Source organism: Trichosurus vulpecula, chromosome 9, assembly GCF_011100635.1.
Source record: "Trichosurus vulpecula isolate mTriVul1 chromosome 9, mTriVul1.pri, whole genome shotgun sequence".
Lineage (NCBI taxonomy): Eukaryota > Metazoa > Chordata > Mammalia > Diprotodontia > Phalangeridae > Trichosurus > Trichosurus vulpecula.
Window position 1 is genome coordinate 48,393,867 of NC_050581.1, and position 20,914 is coordinate 48,414,780.

At 37.2% G+C, this 20,914-nt stretch overlaps 1 protein-coding gene across 3 annotated transcripts in view; it reads right to left on the minus strand.

Annotated features, from left to right (window-relative positions):
* CLEC16A (C-type lectin domain containing 16A) overlaps positions 1–20,914 on the minus strand; it is a 234,537-nt gene that overhangs the window by 194,160 nt on the left and 19,463 nt on the right. For all 3 annotated transcript variants that reach the window (XM_036739004.1, XM_036739005.1, XM_036739003.1), the window contains exons 2-9: positions 17,565–17,693; positions 16,096–16,229; positions 13,363–13,511; positions 12,121–12,226; positions 10,339–10,462; positions 9,827–10,001; positions 8,329–8,382; positions 4,629–4,742 (exon numbers count right to left, since the gene is read on the minus strand). In XM_036739004.1, coding sequence (XP_036594899.1) covers positions 4,629–4,742; positions 8,329–8,382; positions 9,827–10,001; positions 10,339–10,462; positions 12,121–12,226; positions 13,363–13,511; positions 16,096–16,229; positions 17,565–17,693 — 985 coding nt within the window. The remainder of the gene's footprint in view (positions 1–4,628; positions 4,743–8,328; positions 8,383–9,826; positions 10,002–10,338; positions 10,463–12,120; positions 12,227–13,362; positions 13,512–16,095; positions 16,230–17,564; positions 17,694–20,914) is intronic.

A 20,914-nucleotide genomic window follows, 5' to 3' on the forward strand; every position in this document is an offset into this window, starting at 1 on the left:
TCACCATCCTTGTTCAGGACACTAGCCTCTATTAATGCAATCAAAGATTGAATTAGATTTTTTAGCTACCATCTCGTAGTGCTGCAGTCCAATGAAACTCTTGGAATTATTTTACCATGAACTACAGTCTAGCCCTGCCTTTTGGTATTTCATATTAACTAACAGATCTTCCCATGTTCCAAGGGTGACAGGATGGGAATATTATGCTCATTTTGCAGCTACAGAAGCTGAGAAACAGAATGATTTTCCTCAATCACCAAGTGTTAGAACTAAGATTTGGAACCTGAATCAAAGTCCATTTTGCTGTCTGGAAACCATGTTACCTCTAAGATAAAGGAAAAGGTGGATTAAACCCTATGTGTTCAACAGATTTTCAAATTCTTTCAAGTTTTGATACTCTACTTCTAATGGAGTTTCAGGATTCCTGCCCAGCCTTGCTCCTACCAAAAGTGTTATAAGAACTCTCTTAATTTCTTGTTTTAAAACAAAGTGCATTAAAATTAATTTAGCTCTGCGAATCAAGAAAGGCAAAAACATCTCAAGATAACTGAGAAGAATCTGATAACAAAAAGTAGTTATGCAATCCTACAAAAAAAAAAACCAACCTATGTTCATTTTGTAAAAATAACAAAGTGCTAGTAGTTCCAGGCTCAGGGCTCTTGGATTGTATTTCTTTAAGCTAGAAGCCATATTTTTGGTTTTGCAAGAGAACTAAAATAGTAAAAGTTATCCTTACTAACATAGTTTTAATTCTAAGCAACATATTTCAACATAAAAATTTCAATTGTACATTTATCTTACTATGTTGCTATACTTGAATTTAAGGCTAAATTACATTTTCTTCAAATAACTTCTCTCTCTGTTCAATTTTGGTTTTATTTTGTGAAAGGTCTGCTGGTAACATGAAACAGTGCCAGTAACTTATCTACATGTTACGGGAAGGAGAAAGTAGGTTAAAAAAGACCAAGACACTTAAAACAAGTGTGATAAAACCCCATCTGACTTGTACAGGAAACAAGAGGAGGCAGTTCTCACTCATCAGGAAGGAAGGTGACTTTACCATGACTATTGTCAAACAAGTTATACTACATTTGCCTTGAACTCTTCCCAAATTTAAACTGTGGTCACCAGAAGACCAATATGGGACTTCAAATTTAGACATCAGGATAAGTAAAATGACACTTTCACTCTAACAACCAATTCTGTCACAGTCAACTCAAGTCTCATTTTCAGTTTACTGCACACCAAGTAGGGAGTAAAATACAAGTCCTGATACATACAGTACAAGAGGAGGAAGAGATTATTTAAATAGAAAAAAAATTCTGGCTAACAGAGCTGTATCTCTGTTGTACTCCTTTGTGGGTCCTCCCCCATGTTAGGGAATTTGGCTGAAGTGTGTATCACACATGTAGATACCTCCAATAACGTTCTGCATTTATCCCTCGGTGAATTACCAAACCATCAGACCACATTATTGTGATTTCCTGGTTCATTCCTTAAGACATCACATCTTCCAGTAGTTTCTTCAACCTACAAATTAACCACTGAAATGGGTACTGAATACAAATGCAATCTTTGATAAAGCACTAATAACATCTCTTAGACCTTGTCACCAGAAAATCACTTTAGGTACCATCAGATTTAGTATTCATTCATTAATTCAATTCAATTACATATTTATTATGCTCCAGTCTAATTTTTAAGGTGGTATTTTCTTCAGTGGTCTTTTGGGCCTCCTTTTCCATTTGGCTAATTCTGCCTTTCAAGGCATTCTTCTCCTCATTGGCTTTTTGGACCTCTTTTGACATTTGGGTTAGTCTATTTTCTAAGGTGTTGTTTACTTTAGCATTTTTTTGGGTCTCCTTTAGCCAGTCATTGACTTGTTTTTCATGATTTTCTTGCATCTCCTCATTTCTCTTTCCAATTTTTCCTCTACTTCTCTTACTTGCTTTTCCAAATCCTTTTTAAGCTCTTCCATGGCCTGAGACCAATTCATATCTTTCTTGGAGGCTTTTAATGTAGGCTCTGACTTTATTGACTTCTTCTGGCTATATGTTTTCATCTTCTTTGTCACCAAAAAAAGATTCTATAGTCCGAGTTCGTTTTCACTGCCTGTTTGTGTTCCCAGCCAACTACTTGACCCTTGAGCTTTTTGTCAGGGTATGACTGCTTGGAGAGCAGAAAGTACTTTGTCCCAAGCTTTAGGGGCTGCACTGCTATTTTCAGAGCTACTTCTACTCCGCTGTCACTGCAAGCTCTGCCACAGCAGCGCTCCTCCTCCTTCAGAAACAGCCAACCAGGACCAAGACCCAGATCCAAGCAGGGCAAAGCAAGAGAACCTGCTTCTGTGCCAGCAAAGCGCTCCTTACACCCCCGCTCCAATCCGCCAGGGACTCCAGAAGCAGCTGACACTGGAGCTCAGGAAGCAGCCACAGGAGCTTCCTGCTGCTGCCACTGCCACCACCACCCCACCTCTGCCACCCCCAGGGCTGAGGCCAGACCTCTCTCACATCTATCCAGCAGTTTTCCCACTAACCTGCTCTGTGGCCTTTGTGGGTTGAGAAGTCTGGTAACTGCCACAGCTCAATGATCCATGGCCCTCAGGCCTGCTCCACCCAACTCCCAGTCTGGTTGGTCCTGGTGCGGCCCACACTGGGCTGCGCTCCGCTCCCAGCACTGTGCGGTAGACCCTTCCCAGTGACCATCCAGGCTGTCCTGGGCTGGAGACCTGCTTCTCTCTGCTATTTCGTGGGTTCCGCAGCTCTAGAATTTGTTCACAGCCATTTTTTACAGGTGTTTGGAGGGATTTGGGGGAGAGCTTAAGCAAGTTCCTGCTTTTCAGCCACCATCTTGGCTCCTTCCCCCCAATTACATATTTATCAGAGACCTCCATAAAATATTTGCATAACAGTACTCATTTTATCCCTCAATTCTCAGTAAGAAGTATTACTTTAATTCTTGAGAATCATAAACTCTCAGGCTTTAAAGGGAGTTCAAGTGTTTCCAGATCCAATAGGCAGCTGCAAGAAACGCTCTCCAGTGCACTGCTGATGAATGATTATCTAGGCTCTACTTGAAGATCTTCAGTGATGGAGAGCTCACCCTCTTTCTGCAAACAGCTCATTTTACTTTCAAACACATTTAATTTTTCAGAAGTTTTTCTTAAAATTGAACTTGAATGTCTCTCTATCAAGTGCATCTAATCCTTCTATCCAGCTGATCCAAACAAGTATAATCCCTCTTCCATATCACAGCTCTTCAAATACCTAAAGACAGCTATCACACCCCATGAAATGTCTTTCTTCAAGACAAACACATCCAGCTCCTTCAAATAACTCTTTTATGATACGGGTTTCAGTTTCTCTCTCATCCTTGAGAGAGATCACCAATCTCTTCTTGTGCCCATTTGATTTTGCTAAGTTCTACAAAGAATGACTACAAAAAGTTATCAGAAATTTTGAAGACTTCGATATTTTTCTTCCTGTATTCAGATATACCACAGCAATTCAGATATGGTAGGACCTAAAGAAGTTGTACCATATTAAGTACTGTATTAAGTCTGCCACATGTTTCAAGACATGCTGGTAATCATGTGTTTAGATATGGCTAAAAAAACCTCAACATCTGATAAGTAACCCTTTTTACTCCAGACACAAAAAATATCTACACGTCTACTAATGATAATACATAAATATAAAAATAGATTTTATAAATCTTTGTATCTAGGAATCTTTTGTATTTTAGAATCTTTGTATCTAGGAATGCCATTTTGTATTTCTAAAACAATTTAAATGAAGCATGTGGTTATTTGAGGATGTTCTGTGTATTAATTTTAAGAGAGTAAGTGGGTCACCTGGACAATAGAACCACTTACATACAACTTTTTCAAGATTCAGACAGCTCTGTCCCCCACTGGGGTCTGGGACTTCCTGGTAAGGGAGCTCCTCCTAGCAGTATGGATCAGTCCTTGCTCAGCAACTTAAAGTCTTAGAGAGTTTCCTGGAGGGCAGTGTATAAGTGACTTGCCCAAGGTCACACAGCCAGGATGGGTCAGAGGTGAGCCTTCCTGACTTTAAGACCTGCTGTCTAATTCACTATGTAAGTCATTAATTTCAAATTCAACAAATATTGATTAAGCCTACTACGTACAAGATATTGTTTGGCAATGGAGATAACAGGAAAAATGAAACAGTCCCTTCTCTTCAAGAACCAACATCCTATATGCAGCATATATGCAAACAAATATAACAGAAAGTAACTTGAGGAGGAAACTGGCACCTGAGAGGATCCAGGAAAGCTGCTGCAACAAAGCCTTCTGGTTTCGTGCCCACACTTGCAATTTCATTAGTTTAGGGACCTCGAAGATGAGGAAATTCCTCATACCAAGGTGGAAGGCGCTACTGCCCAGGGCACTAAACGTTTCAGTGACCTTAAGCTGCCCAGTGTGTTTTCCAGGTGATGTGAACCCAGGTCATTTTAGATCCAAAGCCTGCCCTTCATCCATTAGCCCATCTGCCTCTCTCAAGTCTTAATTATATAAACAAAATACTGATTTTGACCTTACAAAAAAATTCAGTGTACTCTTTCATTAACATAGTCAAGGGACATTATGAAAGTGAAAGACTTACAGAACTTCTCTGAACATCTTGTTCAGACCTACAGCAGAACATAGACAGATCCCCATTCAGAATGACTTCAGCTAATGAGTTCACCAGCGGTGCATAGTGTATAATTAGGAAAACCTAATGAAAAAGAGAAATGATATATTAGAATGCAGCATTTGTAAATATATTTCTCTTTACTGAAATGATAAATCTCAGAACTGGAGGGATCTTAGACATCTTTCTTTTCCAAACCCCAGTTAGAAAAGCAACTTCAAGAATATTTAATATCTAAGATTTATAACAGCATTATTTTCATTAGAAGCAACTAGAAACCTCAAGCTGAAGAATGGCCAGATAAACCATGGCATACAAATGTGATGGAATGCTATAATACAATTAAAAATTATAAAGGAGAAGAATATTTTAAGTTTTGGAAAAAGCAGAGTATGTACAGTCACTATTAATTGCTAAAAGAAAGAAACAAAGAAAATAGAACCAGAAAATCAGTATACACACTATATTCAACTAGGAAGGAAGAAGGGAGAAAATAGTTAGACAAAAACAAGAACTTCTCAAAAACAGGGTGCAGACAACACTATTCTCCCCTATCAATGTCTCAGACACAGAGCAAAGCTGCCTCTAGCATTTGCCATTCTGTCAGTCAACAAGCATTTATTAAGCAATTTCCATATGCCAAGCACTGTGCTAATCACTAGGGTTACAAAGAAAGGCAAAAATAATCTCTGCCCTTAAGGAGTTTTCATTCCAATGGGGCAGTGAGCATGTAAATAAGAGGTAGAGTAAATGGAAAGCAGTCTGGGAGGGAAAGGCATTAGCAGGTGGGAGAACTGGGAAAGGCTTCGTATAAAAAGTGAAATTTGAGTAAGCTCTGAAGGAAGCCGGGGAAATTGAGAGGCAGAGGCATGGAGGACAGACAGGTCAAAAGCAGAGAGATGAGACGGTGGGGGCATGTTCAAGGAACTGAAAATAAGCTGAATTTTAGAGTGCATGAAGGAGAGTAAAGTGTTAAGAAGAACAGTAAGAGCTAGCATTTACAGAGAATTTTAAGGTTTACAAAGTACTTTACACTCTCTCACTAACATCAATATACTCACATTATCTCATCTTACAACAACCTCACCTCAAAACAACCCTCTGCGGTAGGGTTTATTATTAATCCCACTTTACAGATGAGGAAATTGAGGCTCAGAAGTCAAGTGACTTGCCCAGAGTCACCCAGCCCATGAGTAAGAGAGGCAGGATTTGAACTCAGATCTTACTAACTCCAGGTCCAAAACTCTAGAAGACTAGAAAGGTACAGAGAATATGCTGCTACTTACTAGGCTTCAAAAGGAATAACCAAAACGATGCTGGGAATGTTTTTACTTTCTACCAGGTTCTCAATGTTATGAATATGACCAGCAAACAGAGCCTAATTAACTCCCAGAATACGAAATAGGCTATACTGGCATATTTTTAATAGGGTTGCAGCAACAAGATCCACCTGCCAAAGTCAGCTAGGGATCTAAATGCTGAGCATTTGCATAAATATACATTAGATTAAAGACAACAACCTACAATAAAATTCGTGAACGTCGAACTTATTCAGTCAGTATCAGAAGTCAAAAATTTAGCCATCAAAAGGATGCCAGAAGGATCTCGACTCAAAATTTATATTGAGAAAGATGAAACAAACTTTATCCCCAAATGGCATAAAGCTTAGGAACTAAGATCATAAGCACTCCCTTTCATGAAGATAAATACTTCTTCTATTTTCAGAAATGGAACCAACCTATGGTCAAATGTTTGAATATTTGACAATAAAACTAGATGACTTAAGAATGTGGGTTATTCATAATAAAAATATTTTAAAATGTTACATAACTAGGTTACCATAGAGTTTTTCCCTTCACATAAATATTACATAATTATGGGAAGGAAGTACAATTCTTGATGCGGGAAGAAGAAAAAGACAGCTTTAGCTAAATACACAAACTCATGAGATGAAAAGAATGAGAACTGCTACAAGTTTACTTACCAGAAAGCAACATTCCAATTTGGCATCAAAACACAATTATAAAGACAATAAATTTTTCTAAAAAATACAATTCTACTAAATGAAATACTATATTGTAATTTCTCAGTAAACACATGTGCATCCCTGGTGTTGAAGTTAAGGGCTTAACTTCGAAATGCTATAAATACGATTTCTGTATTGTTAAAAAAAAAAAAAACTATGCATTTCCAAAATATTATGAGCATCTTATAATTGCTCTTAGAAATCTAGTCTATGAATTACCAAAATGGCATAATGGAAAGAGCAGCAAGTCTAAGATCAAATCTCAATTTTAGCACTTAGTACCTGTATGACCATGAGCACGTGACTTCACCTTTTAGGGCCTCAGTTTCCCCATCTGATAAATTACAGAGTTGGACTAAATCATCTCCTTGGTCTCTCCCAACTCAAAAACTTAGGCTCTTGTGAATGCACAAGCGTAGTTTTGTTTTTCATTTCAAGCTTATCTTTGTTATTATGAAGATGGCAGATAACACCCATCCTACCCTATCACTGGAAAAGTCCTATTTTCTAATGTTACTTAAAATTTTTATTTTACTATAAATAACTATTAGCAAAAATAATTTTGAAAAACCATACAAACTAAGGAGCAAAATTTTACATAAAACTCTTAGCATTTAAAGGTAACTAAATGAATTGATGAGTAAGCAATGTTTTTTGTATGATATCCCTTTCCAGTCTGAAATCTGCTATTTTTGGCCATTTTTGCTGGTGGATGTTTCAACATAGTTGTGGTGAATGTATAGTTATGGTTCTACTGATCTCAATTTGCATCATTCTGTTTTTCCACAATTCCTTGGTATTTCACATTTATTGGTATTTTTTTTTCTGGTACTAATAATATTTCTTACATTAACATGCCGCAATGTGTTCAGCCATTATCTAATCACTGAATTTATGGTCTTCTAATTTCTGAATGATAAATAAGATAGATTTTACATTAGGAGTCTGAGGACCCTTATTCCCATTCAAACTCTGCTATGTGACTACGGGCAAGTAACTTAAACTTTCTGGACCTTGGTTTCCTTATATGTAAAACAAGGAACCTGGAGTAAATGGTCTCTGGGTCACTTTTAGGATAAAGTCCTAGCACTATAATCACTCAGTCAAAATACATAACTGGTTTTATGACTCACTGTACATTATCATATTGCTCTTAAAAACATTTCACCACTAAACAGCCCCACCAACATTTTCCCTGCATTCTAGCCAACAGGGAATTTTTTGCTATTTTTGTCATTCTAGGTAAGGTGATATTCTAAGGCTATCCTGATTTACATTTCACTGATTATTACGGAATAGGAGTATATTTCATGTGGTTATTAATGGCATGCATTTCCTCCTTTGAAAATGTTCTATCATGTACTATCAGCTTAATAGATATATATCAGTTCTTTATGGATTCTGGATTTCACACCTTTATCAGATAAATTTAAAGCAAATATTTTTCCACAATTTGCATTTTTTCTTTTAATTTCATTTCAGAGACATTGCTTAAGAGTAAGGACCAAAAAAGGGGAGAAGATGACAAATCATAGCTATTTGAAGTTTGGAAGCAAAGAAGATCCTCTACGAAGCATCACTCAAAATAAATCAGCTGAAAAGTCCTGACATACTCCAGTGACACAATGGAGCTAACAAACGTACCTGTGACAGAAGATAGAGAGAAACTGGAAGGCTTATTTTTGGACGTTCTCCTCCCTGGGGGAAAAAAAGGGTGGGGATGATGAAGAAAGAGATGAGATGCTGAAAACTAAGAAGAGACTACTAAGGTAGAGTTATTACTGCAAACTACAAAACTCTAAATAATTCATTAGTTCTCTCCCACACTACCCTCCCCCCATTCAAAAAAAAACTGTTCTTCATAAAATAAATCATTGTTATAACCTCATTTAACACTATTTACAAGTATGTCACTTTTCATCTTAAAATTCTCTTCATTAACAAAAGATTTAGGTCCAAGACCTCAGGAAAAAGCATTCAATTTTCTCCTTAAATTCTCTGGAATGTTAATTTCAAACAGCTGCTTTAGCAGAAAAGCAGGCTTACTTGAAAGGACTTTTGTGGTGCTCAATTCCTGTAAGGCAACTTTCAAAGGATAAGAAGCAAAGATGAATGTTTTAGGTAGAAAATGTGGACACTCTCAAACTGGCTTCACCTGGATTTGATTAGTACTTTAATGGTTTTAATTTTCTGTCTCTCTTCTTTAAAATCAAAACCTTATGATCCTTCCCTAAAGGAAAAGTATAAGTATACTCCTTAGGGAAAACCACTCATAGACTATTGTATCTTAAAATCACGTGACCTGCTCAGTTTTTTTCTTTCCCCATTTTTCTAATGTCACACAATGAAGCAAATGCCCAGTATCTTTGGCCTCAACCTCTTCCTCTTTCTCCTCCAATCCTCTCCAATTAATATGATCCAAGTCCCAAGGATCCAGATCAGAAATGGCCCTAGAGATTCCTTCACATAGATCACAGTCATCCCTAGCCCCAAAAAGCCTAGAATGCTAAGAAATCCCAGTAAAGTTCTATGTGTAATAAAATGGATTCAGAGGTCAATTAGATTGTATCTAAAACTGACCTTAATCCCAGACCAGGACTTCAGATTGGCCCTTAAACCATACTGGTCTCCTGGGACTGACCCTAAAAAGGATCTTTCCATATTTTAAATAGTTAAGATAGCTTTAGTATGTTCAAAGATGACCTAAACCCAGACCAACATCAAGCAGGATATCATGCCATTTGTCAGGATATTCAGTCAGTACTTCTTCAAACATCAGTGTGTATTCACGCATTGTACAAAATCTTATTACATAAGAGATTATTTGTTCCTTCTACTGAATTTTCTCCAGATCAATTACTGCCTGCAGATATATAAGCATGCTACAAGTAATCAAAACTCAAGTGAGAAATGCACAAAAGCCAAAAAAAATTAATAAAGGCTTCAAGTTTTCTTCTGATATCAATTATTTGTTTGCACTAACTGATTTACAGTAGTCTAAAAAGGATAATCCTAAGAAGAGAAAAGGGGCACTAGGACTCTTGCACCTCTGCCCAAAACAAAGTAGCTGCCCCTTCTGAACACCTGTTGGCTTTTTTAATGTCTTTGTTGCAATGACATTTCTATTAAACTCCAAACTCACCTTGTCTTGATTTACCAGCGAATATACATAAAGAGGCAGAAAAAGCCTATTGAGTAAGTGGTCTGTAAGTACATCATTTAGGAATTCACAATTGATGATAAGGATGTCATTGAGGTAATGCAGATGGTCAAGATGTTCTGCTACCAAGTCACTCAGTTTTCCTCTATTCCTGTGCCTGTCAAAGAAAAATAACATTTCAAACTTCAATCCAATGTCCCTAGAATATAAGGTGGTGTAACTTTTTTGCTAGGCCACAATACAAACCATTGAATTGTCCCTTAAATACTCAGTCTCTCCCCTCCCTTACTACTCCTTCCTCAGGGATTTTTGTAATGGTCCAAGGAGGCTACAAAAAATGGACACCTTGGGAATAGCATTCTAGCAGGAGAATTACTTTTAAGTAGATGCTACCAATGACTATGTAGGGAAACTCATTTGCAGTAATCTGTTCTACTCCCAATGTTCAAGAAGTGATACTTTCAGCTAATAAGGACCAGATGAAATTTACTTACTCTTCATCAGTCTGGACACAGTTATCTAATTCAATCACATGACTTCCAATGAACCAAACCAAATTGGAGAAGTAAGGGACTGCAGTTTTATCTCTGATGTAGTGCAGCATGGCCTGGTTATCCACTGAGAAAGTTTATAAAAGAAAAGATATCAACTTTCCAAAGAAAATCTCAAGGAAGGAAAAGTTAATATTAATATTCTAAATCTTTTTGGGAGTTGGTTGAAAATGCTTATCTTAATTATGATACTTTAAAGTATTATGGCATTTTTACATTAGCATGACAAATTAATCTGGTTGAATATTAATAGCACATGCTAAAGGGCTTATTTCTCTATCAGTCTAAAGGTAGCAAGTTTAGCTAGCAGAAAATGGTTATCATTTTCAAGCAATTTTTTTTTTATTTACATGTAAGAATAAAGCAAGAATGCTGAAAACCAAGAGTGGCTAATAACTTACATGACACTGCAATAAGGAACACAGGAATCATCATTGAAGGAAGGGCAAAAAACAGACAACAGTTAACAGGATTAGGAACTGGGATGGTGAGACATCCGCCCAAAGGGATAAATAGCTAAAGCAGGAAGCATCTAAACTAAAAGATACAGGTTAGAAAAGAACAAGTGCAAACCAGAAAGCAAGAAACTACTACCTCAGAACTGACTACTGCATTTCTCAAATTCATTATTTGGAGAAATTCTAAAACTAAATACATTCTAAAACAAAAACTGTAGTGCAAACTTTAATTAGAACATCATCATAATTAACAATTTCCAATATATGCAATGTTCAAAGCCTTTGGTTCCTGAAAAAATGCAGACCTACTTGTAGTATAACAGTGTGGCCTCCATTGACAAAAGCAAAAATAACACAGTCACATTGAAATGGTAACTTTGGGAAGAAAGCCTCGAAGGGCTTGCCACTGAGATAATATTTTCTAGTTAGGGAAAGTAGTATTCACGTACATACTCAGTATTTTGGGCAGTATATAAAGAGACACAGAAAGCTTAGATGCAATATTCTACATGCTGCAGTATCTTGAAAGAGAAGCAGTACATTAGTGCTGCATGCTGCATGCTCTCACTAATAATATCATGCTGCCCCCTTCTGGTCATGAAGATGAAAATGACTTAATACATTAAAGAAAGGGGCTCATATAACTTAGCTTTACAATTTTACACAGGGAAAGGGACTGGACTGTGATTCCACTGATTCCCTAATTCAGACCAGCACCTCTCCTACAACTCATAGTCTTAGCTGTCTTGGGCACTAACAGGTTCAGTGATGTGCCCAAGGTCACACAGGCAGGATGTGTCAGAGACAGGGCTTGGATCCAGTTCTTCCTGGTTCTGAGGCTGGCTCTCTATCCACTATGGAACACTGCCTCTAACATTTTACATGCAAAAACGAAAGAAAGGATTTAATTCTTTTAAGAAAATATCCTTTCTCTTACAGCCAAATGTCTATTCAAAATCTTACACAGTACATATTCTTCCAATACAATTACTTCTCACGTATCATAGTATATATATCTAATTTGTCCGTTCTTTTGCACAGTACATAAAAAAAGGGTTGCAAATGTGCATAAGATGCTAGTTAAGTTTGTAATGATTAAAAGCCAATTTAAAAAGACACCTTCATTTAGGCATGTGATCGCTGTACTGGGTTTAGAACAAACTGGTAGTTTACCCTCAAAACAAGGAAAGGCCCAGAAACATGAGAGTTAGAATCCACTACTAAGTTAGGAGGCAAGTACTATATGAACAAATACATGACAACTTACCTTTATAAACATTTAAAGTTATGGTTCTTACAGCAATCCTGACCATGCTTTCAGGGTGATTAAAAAATTTGATGGCTTCTGTATACAGGGCAAAGTCATTTGTGTGCTAAAACATAAATGGCATGCAAAATAAATTACAAAACTTCAAGAACTGTTCTCCCCACCCCAGAATTTCATTAAAGAACTCAAAAAGGAAAACACTGACAATGCACTGGCTACACCACATCTCCTACACTATATAATCCAAGTCTAAGAGAAAAATAACTCAGAAAGGAAGCATTAACAATGACCTTACTGCCCTCTTGTGGTCATTTTTCCCCCACCATAGTTTCTTGGTTTGTCAAGTGAAAACCAAAAAGTTTCATATTCGCATAACCTTAAGGACAGTCTAGATTAGAACAATAAATTTGTAAATAATAGTTACCCTACTGGAATGTTAGTACCTTAGGGCCAGAGATCACATCTTATTTATTTCTATATCTTCTGAGCCAGTACAACACTTTTATATATAGCAACCACTCAATATTTGCTGAATTAACAAAGTAAACCACACATTTTAAATGATATTCCTAACATTACATTTGAGAATAAAGTCGTTTACTTTAAACCTGTGAGAACCAGAAAAATCTACAGAGAACCTCTGTATTCTGGTTCTCTGGCCCCATTATAAGTTTTGTACAGTAAGCTATGTCCCACCTCCAAAGCTTCACATATCCAGGTACCATATGCATGTACAGAAAAGACTCTATCCATTACAATCTATATTTACACTCTACACTAAGAGGAAGGGGGAAAAATAAGGCTCAAGATGTCACACTTTCATTTCTATAGGTTTTCAGAAGCTCTAACAGTCTGATCCTCAAGTTACCCTTAATTGCATAATTTACTTTGTGGCTAATTCCTAACAAATTTTATATCCCAAGAAGACTTTTCCCTGTCATCTAATATACTTTTGGGTACTCCTCACAATCAATCAGAATGTGTTCAAGGAATCCAAACTGATTTTAACATTAAAATAAGAAAGGTTGCAAAAACCAAATATTCCCAAACCCAATAAAAATAAAAATTACTTTTTGATTACTTTTGGATTACCCATGCCACAGTGAACTACTGCAGAGTACTTAAAGTAGATGGCATACTTGCTTAAACAGATACATATCTAGAAACAATACTATACAGGCTGCAGCCATATATATTCATAATTTAGCTTTCAAAAAAGTTGTTTCAATAGCTACTACTTACCTCATTGTAAAAGAAATGAACGGTGTGATTGTTGAGTTTTAATGAAAGTGTTTTTAAGAATGATATATAATATGCCATAATCTCCTCATCAGAAAAGTCAAATTTATGAACAATGATAGAATTTACATAATTATTAGAGAGTAAATAATCTGGGGACAAAAAAGCCAAAAGCTACATGTTAATTAACACTGGAAACTATCACGTTAAATGAATATTCAGAAACAAGTAGGTAAATTATATTACCATCGCAGTACTGATTAAACATCTCCATTTTAGGTATAGAGCAAGTGGACATTTTAACATTTTAAACAATTTTATTTCTTAGAACCTATTCAGAACTTAATCAAGGACAATTTCCTAACAAATCTGAATGCCTTCCATCAAAACCAAAGAAGCATCTACAATGAAAAAATAAAACTTTAGCCAGGGTAAGGAGAGGAAGGGAGGCAGAGAGGGATACATAGTTGTGAGAATACAATGGCATTTTCACAAATACGAAATTATATATAAGCACCAAATTCTCAAGTTGTTGTGAATAACATTCTTCACTTTCACAGCTATAACAGACACATGCTTTTTAAAACGTCTTAATATTGTGCTAAATCCTATAAACTTTACATATAAAATCTAAATTTGAATAAGTGGATTATTCATCATTCCCTATACATATCCAATGCTTTCCAATGCAAAGCACTTTGTTACTCTCTTAACCGTCATGATGGTCTATTTTGTATTAAGTTATTTGTAAATGGACCGTACTCCCCTCAACTAGGTTATAAACACCGTTAGGGGTAAGAACTTTGTAAAGAGAAGCAAATTAACAAAAGTTAGTTGATGAAATACCAAGGAGAATAAGTATATTTTTATTTGAGGCTTCCCACTACAATTTCCCAACACAGATATCTAAATAACATATCCTCATTTTAGAGCTAAGGAAACTACAGTTTAAATACAATTTAAACTACAGTTTAACTACAGTTAAATGACTTCTCATGGTTACTGATGCCATCTAGTTAGGTTTCTCTAAAGAGAGAAGCAAGCCCGGTAAGCAGAAACTATTAACATAACTGATAAGAAAGAAATGAAGCCCCTAATTTTTAGCAACTTACATGCTTATCCTTATCTGTCCTCATAATCGGTGTTTTCAAAAGGTTATTATTAATTATCTATTAACTTAGATTGGTACATCAGTAAAAAGATCCAGCTCCCCGTTTTTAGCTTAGTATAAAGTCCTACAGTCCCTAATACTCCCCAGGCCATCCAAAACATCAGTAATGTGTTGGGTAGGGCTGATTGTCAAGCATGCTATTTGATCTCTCAAAACCAGGAGTGAAATGAAGAAATTAAAATGAATCAACTTGAGACTGTCCCATTCATACAAAATTATTGACAGAGACACAATTTATCTACCCTGAGGCATTCCAGACAAGCTGTGGCTAGCATAAGCCACTGTCATATCTCCTTCCACTTCAGGAGGTGCCTTCAAGCAAAGCCTGAGTGACCACTCATCAGACATGTTGTAGCAGGATTCTTGTTCATGCAAGGGTTTGACTAACCAGCTTACAATCCTAAGATCCTGATTCTTTACCAATACCTCTTTTTCTTCCTTCTCAAAAGGATAAGACGACACACCATGTGCTTTTCCTGTCTTTCACCATACGTTGTCTGAGGTAGAAAAAACTGAACTATTTCTTTTTCATATGCACACACACATCACCCTCCCCTTTATACCCTTCCCTCCTTGCGCTCTTCCTATTCTTACCACTTACATCAGGACACTATTACCCACTCTGGAGCTTCCCTGGAGCCAGACCTTGAATGCCAAGCTAAGGATCATATATTCTATCCTACTATCCGCTAAAAGTTTCAGAGTATGGAAACAACATGATGAGACCTATGATTTTAAAAAATTAACTGGCAGCTCAGTGGGATATCAGTTAGGAAGCTGCCTCAATATCCCAGCCAGGAGGTAATGAAGGACCTAAATTAAGGTACTGACAGTATGCATGGAAAGAAGAGAACAGATACAAAAGACTGAGGAGATACTGACATGACTTGAGGGCCAGGGAAACAGAAAATCTAGCTGAAATTTTTTTGTAATGAAAACTAATAGAAAACAACATCATTGCAGGGCTAATAATGAAAAACTCCAAATAAAAATACTGTTGACTATGACACAGTTTTGAAAGCTGGTGCTGGAGGAGTGGGGAGGAAGGTAGGTTTTTCCTTCCTTCATAATCAAATCTATCCCCATTACATAAATGAACACCTCTATGAGCTCCAGGCCTACATTTCAATCTGCCTGCTGGGCAAATATAATTGGATATCCTATTAACACCTCAAACCGAGGATGTCTCTCTCCCAAAACATACCTCTCCTCCCAACTTTCCTTTTTCTCTTGATGGCACTACCATCCCCTTGATCGCTTTTGCAGTCATCTTTGTATTTTGTAACACAATTCATTTGTGAGCTGGGAACTGTCTGTCTATTTTACCAAATCAGCTTACATGCATAAAGAATTTACTAGTCAACATCCTTAGACAGATATTTAAACAGAATGCAAAATAGTCACTCAAAGTAATTAATGACTTTTAACCCCCTGTAACTTCCCTAGCCAAACAGTTGTCTTATTTTGCTTAACTTTAAAAGATAATCTATTTTGAATTGCAAGCCCCAGATGTAAATAGCTTAGCAAATAGTCAAATGGTTTAAAAAAAAAAGAAGCAATCTTACAAAGTGAGGTCTCATGACTGATATTTTCAAAAAGGATGTTCAAGGTTTGTAGCAGCTGAACACAGACATAACGACCAGATTTCTGACGCAGGATGTTCAAGAAGAAAACAAACATATTCTTCTCCAGGAAAAAGCTAGGATATAATTGGAGAGTTAGTGATTCATTTTTCATATCCACACTATTTAATTCAAATCATACATACTTCACAGTACACAGTAGATGATTATGATTCACACCCCCAACTGTGAGTACAAAATGAAGAAAAATGTCTTCCTGTACAAGAGATAAATGACATTTGAAAAACTCTTCAATTTTGCACTAATAAGCATCTAAGGGACAGGTGCTTATAAATTCAATAAAATGCATCCCTTCTAGCTCACTCCAAAGGACAAAGAAAGAAATCATCAATTCTAAGAAGGACTGAAGTAGAACTTGGCAGGATACTTCACCTGCTAGACAAGCATGAAGCCAATGACAATTATAACACCAATAAACACTACTTTCCACTTAAATTCATCTCCTTAATATTTTACTTTAATATCTGTCTGTGCTAAGACTTTTCCTACATTTCTGGCATCTTTTGAAAACCATAGCTTTTTAAGACTACAACTGTCGGCAAAATTTTCAGATGTTACTGATTGATCTTCAGGTATAATTTTCAAGTTTGAAGATTGATAGGAAATGTTTTTCAAATGATCTAGAATTATCTGAATATTTGTTTACTGAAACATCAACAGAAAGTCAAGAAGCCTATGTTTTCACTTCTCTTCAGATTATATAAACCATTATTTGTTCATTCTTAGATTTAGATTCTTTTAAGATGAGAAAATTTAGCCAAGTCAGAGAAAATGGATACAGTTGTTATAATCCTTTCCTTAACAATCTTTCCACAAGCCAGATAACAAGGATAACCTTTTCCAAGTTCTCTTTAAAAATTCTTTCCAATACATCCCAAAAGAAATTTGGTTATACTCCTAAGCAATGTCTCTTTTGAATCTATCACACTTTTCTCTTTGGCACTTAACAGCACTATCAAACTGGCAGCATTTTAAAGGGGTATAGATTAGGATCTTCCAGCAGCAATTTTGCCTTTCTCATTTAACCAAAGAGCTGGATAAACATGTAGAATTTTTCAGAATATCCTTATTTTTCTTAAAGATAGCATTCAAATTTGTCTCATTTTAAATCTAAGTGGAAGTGGATTTTCTCACACCTTCAGAAAGATCATTAGGCTATTTAGGGAATAAATTATCTGTGATTACATCAAGATTTCTGAAGGCTATAGCTTTAAATCTTTCATATGCTCTTTTTTAATTTTCATGCTAACCCTTTATATTGTAGCAACAATGACATGAGCCATAGGAACAAGCAAAGATAATCTAGACCTAAATCCTGATGTCCCCAGGGACAATGTATAGTATAAATTTTGAGAAATATTCGAAAGAAAGAAAAAAGCCAAAGTTCTTACTCAAATACAGAGCTGTCATTCTGATCCCCCCAAATAAGAATCTCCGTGATGGAACGTATGGTCTCCACAAGTAAGTTGCGATTTTGTTCTGTTACTGTGGTGTTTTTGGTCAAAACATGATACAAATATCTAGGAGGAAGGAAAAGGGAAAAGACAAAAGAAATCAAAGTCTGGTTCAGCTATAATAATATTATTCCAACAATAGTACCACAGAGCTGTGTGTTTCAGATGGCTTTACTACACTTGCCTGTTTAGATTAAACACAATTCCTCACTTAAGCATGGAATAAAATTCTCACGAGATGATGGAAGTGACCTTGGATTCACTAACCAACCCCCTAATTTTATAAGATAAGTAAAGTGAGACTCAGAAGAGTTAAATAACCTGCACAAAGTCACACGAGTCCTAATAGGCAGAACCAAAGATCTAACCTAAATCCTCTAATTCCACGTCCAATATGCTCCTTTCTACTAAACCTCAACCTGGTTAATGCAAGCACTAGACGCCTGGTCAAGTAGTAATGGCACAATTTATTCCACTGGATTCTAAATAACTTTTTCAGAGCATTCTTCAGACCACTGTAATGTTCCCAGTTGCTGTACCTTCTGAACTGAAAACCACATCAGCAGGGAAGATGATTCATGAGGAGCCCCAAATATTATCATCCTTATTGTCAGTGGAATAAGCATATATGTTTTAGAACTTCCTAAAACAGAAATCCTCTACAAAAATCCTACTCTGATGCTTCTTTGTGGTATGGAGGTAATCCTTGGTCGTCCTCCAAGGTTCTATCAGTAGAGCACAAGCTGTGGCAAGTACACCTTCAAGCTGGAACATTTCCAAGTAGGGACCTGACAAAGGTCTTTGTTGTTGACCCACCCACCTAAGACTGGGAAGGTGTATCACGAGAAGGCTGGCTACCAGGTGATAAACACTCAAACCTACATCACTCCATGCAGACTGCCTAGTAAGGCATAAGAGGATTGTATTCATGAGGGAGTATGCATGCTTATCAAACTATGTAGCCTTGAAATATTGAAGTCTGTAAAATATAAATACAGTTCCACCTCTGTACAAATGATCCTGCACAGGATCAAGAGGATCACAGATCCAGAGCTGGGGCTGACCTCACTACTACATCATGCTGCCTCTCTCAGGGAAAGTACCTCAGAACACATATATACAAGTTTATGCATTTTAAACACCTTGTGAATCACAACATTCGAATTTCACTGTGCCATAGAGTAACATACTAGTAATTTCACATCTATCCTCCATCTACAACTGTGTCATATACATTTTAAACTTTCAGATGTAATGTTTAAGAGAAAAATTTCTCAGTTCACCTGTTTTTTTTTCTTAAGTTGCCTATTGCCTAAACGATAATGCTTTCTATAACTCTAGGAGGAATTTTCTCATTCAGATTTAAAATACTAATACACATTTTAATTCCACAAATAAGTATTAATTTACTGCCAGATGCCCAATGCTATTAATACTGTGTAGGGATACAAAAAAAAGTTGAAGATACAGTTTCTGTCCCCAAGGACATTCTTACTGGGGAAGGTCATATGAAAGAAAAGAAATCATACAAGGCAGAAAATAATCCAAAATGGAACAGGCAATGAAGTGCTACAAGAATTTAGAAAAGAGAAATATCAATATAAACCACTGTAGTTAGAAAACTTCAAGGAGGAGATCAGAATTTCGTAAAGTACAGTAAAAAAAAAAAAATCAGTTTACTTCTCAGATGCTTAAAATTCTCCCCTTTGCATGAGTAGTCTCAGTGAAAAAGTAGTCATAGGGGGCGGAGCCAAGATGGCAGCTGGTAAGCACGGACTAGAGTGAGCTCCGTACCCGAGTCCCTCCAAAAACCTATAAAAATGGCTCTGAACCAATTCTAGAACGGCAGAACCCACAGAACAGCAGAGGGAAGCAGGGCTCCAACCCAGGACAGCCTGGATGGTCTCTGGGTGAGGTCTATCCCGCACGGAGCTGGGAGCTGGGAACGGAGCGGAGCAGAGCCCAGCCTGAGCGGCGTGGACGATCCAGACCAGAAGCCGGGCGGAGGGGGCCCTAGCGCCCTGCATACGTGAGCTGCAGCGGTTACCAGACCCCTCGACCCACAAACACCAAAGACTGCGGAGAAGGTTAGTGGGAAAAGCTGTGGGAGTGGAAGGAGTTCGCGGTTCGGCTTCCAGCCCCGGGGGCAGCGGAGGTGGGGCAGCTACAGCTGTTGTTACTTCCAGCTCCAGGCCCACCTGGTGGGAGGAATTAAGTGGCGGATCAGAGCAGGAGTGCAACAGCCTGCTGAAGATCTAAGCCCAGTCTGGACTGGGGGTCCTTGGGGAAGGAGGAGTGCGGCTCTGACAGAGCTGGCACCTCCCCCCCAAACGTAGAACATAGAACTCGTTAGTCTACAAGCAGTCATACCCCACTGAAAAACTCAAGAGTCAAGTTAGTTGGTTAGGAATATGGCCAGGCAGCGAAAACGCGCCCAGATTCAGTCTCAGACTTTGGATTCTTTCTTTGGTGACAAAGAAGACCAAAACATACAGCCTAAAGAAGACAACAAAGTCAAAGAGCCTACAACAAAAGCCTCCAAGAAAAACATGAACTGGCCCCAGGCCATAGAAGAACTCAAAAAGGATTTGGAAAAGCAAGTTAGAGAAGTAGAGGAAAAATTGGGAAGAGAAATGAGAAGGATGCGAGAAAACCATGAAAAACAAGTCAATGACTTGCTAAAGGAGACCCAAAAAAATACTGAAAAATACACTGAAGAAAACAACACCTTAAAAAACAGACTAACTCAAATGGCAAAAGAGCTCCAAAAAGCCAATGAGGAGAAGAATGCCTTGAAAGGCAGAATTAGCCAAATGGAAAAGGAGGTCCAAAAGACCACTGAAGAAAATACTACTTTAAAAATTAGATTGGAGCAAGTGGAAGCTAGTGACTTTATGAGAAATCAGGATATTATAAAACAGAACCAGAGGAATGAAAAAATGGAAGACAATGTGAAATATCTCCTTGGAAAAACCACTGACCTGGAAAATAGGTCCAGGAGAGATAATTTAAAAATTATTGGACTACCTGAAAGCCATGATCAAAAAAAGAGCCTAGATACCATCTTTCAGGAAATTATCAAGGAGAACTGCTCTGATATTCTAGAGCCACAGGGCAAAATAGAAATTGAAAGAATCCATCGATCGCCTCCTCAAATAGATCCCAAAAAGAAATCTCCCAGGAATATTGTTGCCAAATTCCAGAGCTCCCAGATCAAGGAGAAAATACTGCAAGCAGCCAGAAAGAAACAATTTGAGTATTGTGGAAACCCAATCAGAATAACCCAA